Source organism: Alosa alosa, chromosome 5 (assembly GCF_017589495.1).
Source record: "Alosa alosa isolate M-15738 ecotype Scorff River chromosome 5, AALO_Geno_1.1, whole genome shotgun sequence".
Lineage (NCBI taxonomy): Eukaryota > Metazoa > Chordata > Actinopteri > Clupeiformes > Clupeidae > Alosa > Alosa alosa.
This window is the reverse complement of record NC_063193.1, coordinates 23,322,343-23,332,976: the sequence shown is the minus strand read 5'-3', so window position 1 is coordinate 23,332,976 and position 10,634 is coordinate 23,322,343. Positions and strand designations below refer to the sequence as shown.

General features: G+C 43.7%; 1 protein-coding gene across 2 annotated transcripts; it reads left to right on the top strand.

Moving 5' to 3' along the window:
* Positions 1-1,083: 1,083 nt before the first annotated feature.
* si:dkey-164f24.2 (magnetosome-associated protein MamJ) lies at positions 1,084-10,123 on the top strand. Of its 2 annotated transcripts, XM_048244109.1 has the most exons (10): positions 1,084-1,275; positions 3,481-4,245; positions 6,225-6,278; positions 7,289-7,726; positions 8,233-8,301; positions 8,613-8,759; positions 8,860-8,961; positions 9,139-9,183; positions 9,308-9,374; positions 9,487-10,123. In XM_048244109.1, exons 1-9 carry the CDS (start codon positions 1,231-1,233, stop codon positions 9,359-9,361), a joined length of 1,719 nt encoding a protein of 572 aa, XP_048100066.1. In that variant the 5' UTR covers positions 1,084-1,230; the 3' UTR covers positions 9,362-9,374; positions 9,487-10,123. The 2 variants fall into 2 exon arrangements, with proteins under 2 accessions (XP_048100066.1, XP_048100067.1); XM_048244110.1 differs by lacking the exon at positions 7,289-7,726 and having other exon boundaries at positions 1,096-1,275.
* The last annotated feature ends 511 nt before the right edge of the window (positions 10,124-10,634 follow it).

The window sequence follows — 10,634 nt, the reverse complement described above, 5'->3', positions numbered from 1 at the left end:
TCGCCCTCCCCTCCCCCTTCTAGACTTCTGAACTTCCTTTCCACGGAGTGCCGGGAGTCAAGTCACATACACATGTCCAAATGCACCACCAGAGAAACTCATATATGAACAAACTCATCATATAGGTTGTATAATATTTCCCAGCTGCTGTAGTCAGTATATGAGTGAGTGTGTGCATATATGTGTGTATGTAAGAGCAAATGAGTCTGCACGTGTTAGTATCTGTTACTGTTTGCACAACAGCCATAAGATACTACTTGCAGACTAGTTTGCCTATTTGAGTGAATGTAGCAGTGATTTGGTAGTTTGGAGTTGGTAATTTGGTGATTTTGTGTAAGAAGTGTTAAAATTTACACAGGGATGTGTTAATTTGTGTTTGTGTCTGTACGTGTATCTAACACATATGTGTGAATCTACATGAGGTTTTTTGAGCGCATGTATGAGTATATTTTTGTATGGTATGTGTGTGTTGGGGGATGGGTTGGTTGTGTAGGATTAGGCGGTGTCTATTCTCAAACCCCATGTTCCTGACCAGGACATGTAGTCCCATACAGACTGATAAGCCAAGGCCAATGATCAATAGAAAACACGATGGCAGTTTGTGTGTGTGCTCCTTTGCACATACATTGAACATGCATGTGAGTTGGAGGTAAATGTAAATGTTTCTGATAAAGAAAAACTGGTCATCTGTTGCCTTTTTGCATAATTCCTCATGTGATTTATGATGGAGTCTAATTAAGTAACATAAGATTAAAGAAGAGAAGCAGGGATGCTGTTTGTGCAATTTATATTTTCATTATGGTGTGAGAACAACTGTTTATCTGACAATTTGTTTTGGCCAACAGATATTATTTGAAGTCTGGATATATGCTCCAGCCACGCTCTGGCCACTTCACACTGGGGCTTTAAATTAGGTATATAGGGTGCGGGGCTGTGCACGCGTGCAGCGCACGCATGATATTCAGTTATGTAACACGCACAACAACAAAAAAAAACCGTACACGCCCACTTATGCTAATTGCAATCAGAAGTTCCAGTGATGGTTACAGAGTTCCCGCCTCTATAGACCCGCAGGGGCATATGTAATGATCTGTGCTTTAAATAAAGCCCTACGTACAGCTTCGCACTGTTCTCTGGTCTTCTGATCGGCACGCCGCCCGAATCTCCATCATCTCCTCTGGTCTTCCGGAGACTTTCAGGCTCCTGGTCCGTATCTGATCTCGTGCAGCCATGCCTAGCAAGAGAAAGAAGAATAAGCGCCGCATGAGGAGAGTGGTAAGTCAAAAATGTCAAAAATCTTGTTTTGGGGAGAGTATGAAAGCTATTTTTATCTATCCTAGGAATCCCCATACGCACTTTTGGCACATTTGAGATTTGCTCTGCACATCTGTCTGGCCATTGAAGCCCATTTCCAATGTTCTTAAAACACGGACACGCACATACAATCTAATCCTGCATGGACGTGTATTTCTTTAATTGAGTGAACAACTACGTTTAAGACCTTAGTTTACAGGACTGCTACACTTCTGAAACGCTTTGGTAAAGGTTTAATGCATCAATTTAATTTTAATTTCACTGCTAATTACGCCCCTGCTGGAAGTCGTAAGTCAATTAACCTTTTTCAGACCAACTCTCAATTGAGAGGGGTCTGGTGTCAATGAGGCTAATTATTACCTACCTAGGTAAACCAGACAGACTTTACGAACTTTCTTAGTTGGGTGTGCGTTCTTTTATAAGTGGCCTTACGACTCAGCAAAATTCCATTTCCAAAAGTGCTTCATTTTCATTGGCTATCTTTGTACGTGGTACATTTAATGTGCAGTGTAGTTTTTACTTTGTATAATTCAAATATTTTGTCGAAAGTATACATTTGATCACTTATACTCATAAAATTCAGTTGCGCGTTTGTTAGTGCGTGGAGGGGGTGTGCCTCGAGCGCGCCCACGCCGTACAGGCATTAAACAAAGGGCCGCTGGACCCCGTGTTTCTTTGGCACAAGATGTTCCTTACATCTTTGTGGATGTTTACCATTAATTCTCGGGCGCATTTTTTTCAATGAATCTTATTCATTGGAACAGTGATTTTGTAATATTTAGGCTAGTCATACACAATCTCCGCTTTATAAAACAGACAAAAAAATTGGAACAAGATGTTCAACTTGTCTCTTCCCGAAGTGCGTTTGTATTTATGTGCGTGCATGTGCGTATTTGAGTTTAGGAGAATGTCGGGATTAGATCATTAGACCTACATTTCTGCAGGATGTAGTGCCGGCTAATCAAGTTGCCCCATTTTACCTTTACATTGACATTAATGCGTTATATTTCCCCAAGTAACCTATGTAAAAAAAGCGAAATAACTAGTCTAACGTGTAGGCTACATGTATCATCTCTAGCATCTCTGTCGGACTGTCGCTCGCGCGCTCTGGTACACTGTGCCTCGCGTGCGCGTGCCCGCCAATATCGCCGTGTTTATCTAGGCTTCTGCCCTCCCTATGTGTGTATTGAGGGGGGAGGGCGGTGGGCGTTCACATTCCTGTGGAACTAGGCAGTCTTAACGAATTAGATCAGTGAATTATTTTTCCTCTGAGTTAGAATGCCCTCACCTTCTAAATCTGGCTTTTGTATGTTGATAAATAGAATAGAGGTTTTGGTTTGTGCATGCATGGATGTTTATGACACAAACCTAGCATAATATTTATATTGTGAGGGCCTCAAATTGGCATTCTGCTTGTGTGTGTTGAGAGCCTTTTTCTAGCTCCTGCCACTGTGAAGTTAAACACTTCATGTTTATCTTATCCAAAGAAATACCTTCCACACATAAGCCCTTGTGCTCTTGAGGGATGAACTGACCCTTATGCTTAACCTGGTTATTTTAGGCTGCACAGTGCACACCCATGTGGTTTGTCCCCATCCATGGCAACATCACCCATTAATACTGTCTAATGAAGCTGTTTCTGCGTATATGTTTGTGTGTGTGCACGGATCTGCCAGTGTCTGTCAGTGTGTTTGTGTGAGTTAGAGGGCTCAGCTCTTTGCTGATGTTGGCTTTCTGGTCATCCAGGCTTAAGTGTGCACACACACACACACACATGGTAAACAGCACAAGCCCTGTCTGCTGTTGGCTGCCCTGCTGTAGTGATGTTCAGTAGAGCGAGGTGGCTGATTGTAATGTGGTGATAATGAGACTTTAATGAGACTATGGGGCGATTATAATGTGATTATAGTAGCATTCTAGGGTGCTTAGCCTGTCAGAACACTTATCCGGAGCATGGGGCACTGCTGGCATACACCTCACTGCCTCCAAAGCACACACACGCACGCACACACACACACGCACACACACCCACACACACATGGCTCACTGCCCCCCAGTCCCACAGCTTACACGATCACACATCACTGTCCTCCCCTACAAACACTACATTTTCACAATGGACCTAACCTCTCTCTCTCTCTGTCTCTCTCCCCTCTCTCTGAGCAGCAGGCACAGAGGCGGGCACTGGAGGAACAGTATGCTGCTACAGCTAAAGGAACTCCTGCACTCAGGGCTGTCTCTGCCCCGGGTGCACCCCCGGCCAAACCACCCAAGGCGTCCAAGGCCCCGGCCCCTAAACCAAAGATCCAAGAGGTCATCGCTCCTGCTCCTGTTATCAAAGAAGTTCCAAAATGGTCTATGTGCCCCCCAGTGGAACCCCCAAAGCTTGTACCCATAACCCCAGAGGTGAAAAGCTGTCCCCCGGTTGAAGCCCCCAGCCCTGCACCTGAGCCAGTTGCAGTTCCAGAACCTGCCCCTGTAGAACCTGAGCCCGTCAAAGAACCAGAACCAGTCATTGAACCAGAACCAGTTGCGGTGGCACCAGAACCAGCCAGTAAACCAGAACCAGTTGCTGTGGCACCAGAACCAGCCAGTAAACCAGAACCAGTTGCTGTGGCACCAGAACCAGTCAGTGAACCAGAACCAGTTGCTGTGGCACCAGAACCAGTCAGTGAACCAGAACCAGTTGACGTGGTACTGGAACCTGTCTGTGAACCAGAGACGGAGGCGGAACCAGTTGCAGTGATTCCAGAGCCAGTCGCGGCTGAACCAGAAGTGGTTCAGGAGCCCGAAGTGGTGGAAGCACCTGAACCAGTTCCCATTCCCGTTGTTGAGGAAGTGGCGCCTGTCGAAGAAGTTCCTGTTGCAGAGTTGGCAGAAGAAGCTCCAGTTGTGCTGGAGAACTCTCCTATTCCAGCTCCAGAAGTAGAGGTAAGTGTCATGAGTGCTGCCTGTGACTATATGGGAAAACTGTTGGTCCCTGGGCCTCGGCCACCAAGTGCAAGCTTTGAGTGGGCCTGTGGTGCACACGTGGCTGAACCCACATGGTCACTAACGGTTGCGCCAGCCACGCCTTTCCTCCTGGCCATGTCCTGTACATGTGTGAGGATGCAGGCTTCCCAGAATAAATGTGGCTTTGCTTCTCCTGGGAGTTTTGGTTTACTCAGCGGAGGCACGTATGGCATGTTCCTCCACACATGAACAGGGCTGAGGGTGTAGGGTAGCTGCAGGGTTGGATCAGTGGCCATTAAAGACGGGTGCAAAATTGGATCCATTTTGGTAACTCAGGTGAGACCCCCCACCCCCCTTGAACCCTTGCCCCCACCCCCTTCAGAGGGGCGTGGCCCAATCTTTAAGGAAAGCGTGTCTATGGGAGACAGAACATTCTGTTCTCTTCTCCTCTTGGGCTCCTACTCCACCCGCTCCACCACCCAGCCCTCCTCCCGTTTGCCTGTGGGGCCCAAGCTGTGAGTGTGTCAGTGGCTGATCGTTGGTGTATGGGGAAGGGGTGTGTGTGTGTGTTTGTTGAAAGAGAACTTACACACAAAGCTTCATGGTTTGTGTGATTGATCTGTGTGTGTAAGTGAGGGGGGGCGTGGTCTTAGGAAGCAGGGGGTTGTGGGTGATTTGTTGCCCAGGTTTGGCACGTGTTGGCTCTTATAGAAAGGGGAGGAGCTCCCATAGGGTGTCTTCCAGTCCTCCACATGTCTCGTGCTGAACTGCCTGCCCATCTGTGGGTGCTGGGTCTTTGTGAGCTCCCTGTGTGTGTGTGGTTTTTGTGTGCAAGACAAGTGCATGAGTAAATGTAGTCTGACCAGTGCCGTAGCCTGAGGGAGCAGGGTCCAGTATGGAGATGGCTTTGTGTGTGTTGAGTGTGTTCCTGTGAATGGCTGCGCTCGCTCGCTCACGTCTGTGCGCCTGGCTGCGCTGGGCACATTATGTTCTGTGAGCTCACAGCACTGGAGTGGAAGCCGAGGGAAGGAGTGGGAGAGGGAGGGGTGGCAGGAAAGGAAGAGTTGAACATTTTGTTCCATAATGGCTGTCTCTGCACTGATGCCTCCTGTGTGTGGAGAAACAATCTGAATAGAGATATGTTGGCTGTGTGTTCCAAATACAGCTTTTAGTTTTTATACATAAACTATATGTATATATATATATATATATATATATATATATATATATATATATATATATATATATATATGTGTATATATATATATATATATATATATATATATATATATATATATATATATATATATATATATATATATATATATATATGTGTGTGTGTGTGTATATATATATATATATATATATATATATATATATATATATATATATATATATATATATATATATATATATATATATTTTTTTTTTTTTTTAAAAAAAAAAAAAAAAAAATTAAAAGCAATCTTTAATCTTTAACACAATTCAACAAACATGAGGCACATGAATGTATGGTTAACAATGCATAGATAGTATCTATATGTGTGTGTGTCGCAGGACTGTTATGCAATTAACTGTAATATTTCAGCATGTTGTGTAACCCCTATATCCCCCATATCATATGTTGTGGCCCCCTATATCCCCCATATCACTTAGCAGACATGTGTGCGCACGCGCACACACACAGCCAGGTCTTTGGCTGCTCATTCACATTCAGTCAATGCACATGTATGCCTAAAACGGGTGTCTGTCACCCCTGCCATGAAGGAGGCAGAGACACTACTGCCCCCTTATCCTGTTTCATAATTGTTTAATGGCCATGATTGAACCACGTTCACACCATTACCTAACCACAATCCCAATTAGTAGTTGAGACTGGAGCCCCTTCCCATCCTCCAGCCCTTGATTGAGTGTTCTGGAGCTCATTGTAACCTGTCCCTTTTGCTGTGTTTTTCTAGGTGGAGACGCTAGCTGCTCCATGTGAGGAGGCCATTGTCCAGGAGACCATAGAGGTTTGTACATGTTTTCATGGCCAGCAGAAAAGCTGCCCTGTTAACTGTTTATTAGACTGCTCTGTGAATGTGTGTTGTGTTAACCCTGCCAGGGGGGAAAAAACAAGGAAATCTCTTGCATTTCCTTGAGGCTGTTGTAAGATTGCCAACCAGCATTAGTTTGGATATACCACACTTCAACCTTATAGCACATATGGGTCAATAAAACAAAATTAATTGTTAACAAAAATATGAATAGTTAAAGGAACCATATGTAAGATTGTGGCCAAAACTGGTACTCCAATCCCTTTCAAATGACTGTAGAGCGGTGTATCCCCTCCCCCTCCCCCCTGACTCGAGGTTGCCAACCCGGATGCCAAAACACTACTGACTTTGTGATTAGTAGATAGGTAGAGGGTGGCGCATCAGGCCAAAACACAACATGACATGACAAAACACAACATCAACATCAGTTGAGGGCTGCAACTTCACTTTTTAAATGGCCGGACTACTGTTGTCAGTAATATAAGTATTTGAAATGAACATGATTTCTTAATGTCTAGTGACGTATCAGGGCCATTTTATGATTAATTGAAATACATTTCTTACATAGAGTTCCTTTAAAGTGCAATCTGTTAGTGATTCAACAAAACAAGGCATACTATGCTAAATAGTTGAGCAGACCATTAAAGGGTTTGTTTGGAAAAGGTAATGAAGCAAAGCATTGCATTACTCAATAGTGTCATTACATGCATTCAACTGCCATACTATGCATTTATAACTGATCATTAATTGCCAGTTGATTTACAAAATGATAACATTTCTTCAGTAGTCTTTTATATAAACACACAAATCCACACATTTTGTTAAAAAGGCTAATGAGGATTTCAATTTGTAGTACTTGCACTATCTGACAAGAGGGCAGTCCCTAGTATTTTAACAGAATTATGTCTATGTATGTGAACAAAACAAACTGATGTTTCTTTTGGCATGTTGATGTAAAGTACTGGGATGTCTAAATGTGGTCACAGACAGCAGAAACTGTGGAAGTGGTGGCATGCGAGCTTACCCCTGAAGCACCAGAGGAGATTGCACCTGAACCCATAGTCGAAGAACAAGAGACGGTCTTATCGGAGCCTGTCGCTGAAGTGTTAGCTGAACCTGAGCCTGTAGATGAAGCCCAAACCCTTTCAGAAGAGACAGTCGAAGAAGCCTCGGCTGATCTGGAAACGGTAGAAGCTGTCGCCGTGCCCCAGCTGGAATCAGTTGAAGACACGACTGAAGCTGTGACCGTGGAGGTTGTTGAAGAAGCGGTCACCACAGAACCTGCTGCTGAAACTGTGAGTGCTCAACTCAAAGTGGAAGAGGCGGTAGTGGAGACTTTAAGGGAAGAACCCGTAGAAGAGGTCAGGACTGAAGAGCCAGAGGTGGCAGTCTCTGAGACTACGGAAGCAGAGCAGCTTCCTGAGGTTACTACGGCTCTCTTAACTCTCCAGAGCTCCTGGACTCTTACTCACCTGCACATCTTCCACTAAGGCCAGCTTCACTGCTCCCCTCCGCTGAGCTGCTTACTCTTCCCTCTTCAGCACAACTTGTGTTGCCACCTCTCTTCACTTTTGTCTGTTTTACTGCCACACCTCTCAGCTTCTAGGGTCACGTCTTTTTGCATGGAAGCACTGAACTAAAACCTTGATGTGTGGTTTTGGGGCAAAGGCTTCTCTCTGTGCAGCAGAGCACAAAAGTCTCTTTTCTGGCCCTATACGCATGCCTTCTTTCTAAAGCTTCCACAGCAAAAGCTTTCTCTCTTTCTCAGGGCTTGCAGCTATTGGTGTGCATTGTTTATTTGTTTCCCACTCACACCTTGTTACATGTTTAGCCGACATCCTCCATATTCTTGAATTTCCCCTTGAGGATCAATAAAGTATCTGTCTATCTGTCTATCTATTTATCTGTCTATCTATCTTTTTCCCTGTAGGAGACTCCTGATGCCCCAGAACCAGAGGTGTCTCAGGATGTGCCTGCCCAGATTGAGGAGGCTGTTGCGGTATGTTTTATAATCCCTCCATAATGCTTTGTACTAGTGATTTCTGTCGGTCAGAAAATATGTCATAACTAGGTATTTTCTACGATAATACTTCATAAATAAATATTTTCTAGAGTTAAGTGGTACAATGAACATGGCATTACCCTACCTAGCAATACATTTTCTGTTGTAATCCTTGCATTTGTTTACGTTTATGTTTTTAGTTACGTAAAACAGTTTGGCGATTACATGTGTAACATGTATTGACGGGCTGAGCTTGTCTGGTATAGATTGGTTGTTAAAATGGCTCATTTTCATTCCCCCATGTTCAGGCTGATATCGCCCCCGTTGCTGTCGTGGAACCTGAGGCGGCCCCCGTTGAGCCGGTCCCTGACACCATGGCTGAGGACTTTGTTGTGACAGAATCAGCTGTTGCTGTGGAGGCTGCCATGTCTGTACCTGCTGACACTGAGGGACCTGTAAGTCCTAATTTGACAAATACTGTATGTTGCCTACTTGCACAGTATGCCTACCCTGCATTGCATTTCTGTTTCCTTATTGTTTCTTGTCTCTCTCTAGATTCCTGTTAGCACAATTGAGGAGACTGTGGTTGTACCAGAGAAGTTAGAGGTGGACCCTATTGCTGAACCCATCACTCTGTCGACAAATGAAGTCCTCAAGGTAATTTTACGTTTCAGAATCCATTTAACACAAGAACCGATTGGTCTGATTTCATGTATTCATGGCCTGAGTCTTCATTTCAATTAAGCCCATTTGTTTTGTTTCCCTCTAATGGAAACTGTGTTGTATGTGGCAAATCCATAACTGACACATTCATACCATTAATTTTCATTTCAGACTAAAGAGGAAATTGTGACTGAAGTGGAAATTGAAACCAAGACTGTAATTATCTTACATTCTGTAATCTGTATACATAAAGACTTTCATCTTTCAAATTTGTTCAGCCTCTCCTAACATGAAACTTTTTTTTTTTTTTTTTTTTTTTTTTTTTTTCTTCTGTGCTCAGGTCGTGGAGGCCATAAATGGACACATGGCAGCAGAAGTGGCTATTGAGAGCTAAACATGATGTGGTGGTGAGTAATGTCCTAGCCTCCCGTCTTCACATATCAACAACCAGGTCAATTAATCGGCCATATACCAACAACCATATCAAGTATATAATTTATCTTTCTCTGTCTCTTTCAGTGCACGATGGACTCAAAATGTCTACATTCAAAGTGCCTTTTCATGTGTGGGCTCAAAATCTCTTGGCTGTGAAGAGGGGATTCAGACAGATGTCATGATTTTCATGTGAATACTGGCTCTTTAATTGGCGTCCGCCTCCTCATGCATATTTGCAGTCACTGTAAACATGCGTACATGGGAGCTGTCAGTTGGTGAAATATCACAGTTTATATGTTCATATTTGGACCATTTTTGTATTGAAACAGTTTTTTTATTTGCCTCATCTTTTCCTTTGACCTTTTTTGTAAAAAGCGCTGCCTCCAAAAGGCTCCCATTTTACTATTTCAAATGGTGCCTTTTTTTCTTAAGTTTGAATGGATTTTAAGAGAGGAGCCCTTTGGTGTGTATGTATGTGCTGTGTGCCACTTGTTATGATGACAAGTGTCCTGCATCAGTGCTTAATACTGGAGAAACTGCATCTATTCTCTGGAGCCAGGGCTGGAGGGGTCGGACTGTCAGGCCACACGTGTTGTCTACTCCTCCTGCCTTTTGTAAACAAGTCTATTTGGTACAAGATGGCTGCTGGAAGCCATGGTCCACAACAGACAGAGCTGTAAAGGTTCTTTCGCTCTCATTAAAAAAACAGAACTCACCGTGACCCTGTTTTTTTCTGTCATTTATTTATTTATTTTTTAAGTTTAGTTACTGGATTTACCAAATGCTTTTATGCAAAGATACCAGTACTTCCAAATAAATTAATGTGTTTGTGCAACAGAAACAATGTTATGCAAAGATGCCAGTATTTATAATACCAATCCAGTTACTGGAACCCAATGAAGGGTAATCGACAAAGGGTTGAGATGTCCATGGCACGCTGCCATGTTGTGAATTATCTTTAGGTTACTGCAGGCAGGCCTGAATCAGGAGCAATAAATCATATTTCCATACATGTAGCCAGCATCCAAAGCACTATGATGCATATGACCTACACAGGTTGTGGAGACAGTGTGTTCATAAGGCTACTATGAAGACCGGGAACCATGTCATAAATGGTTTAATGGCTGAATGGAGTATAATAGTAGAGCAGCTAAGCACTGGAATTGTTGAGGTTTTTGAAGTGAACAAAAAAAGGCCCTCAAAAAAAGCATCCCTGGTGGCCGCCATCTTGA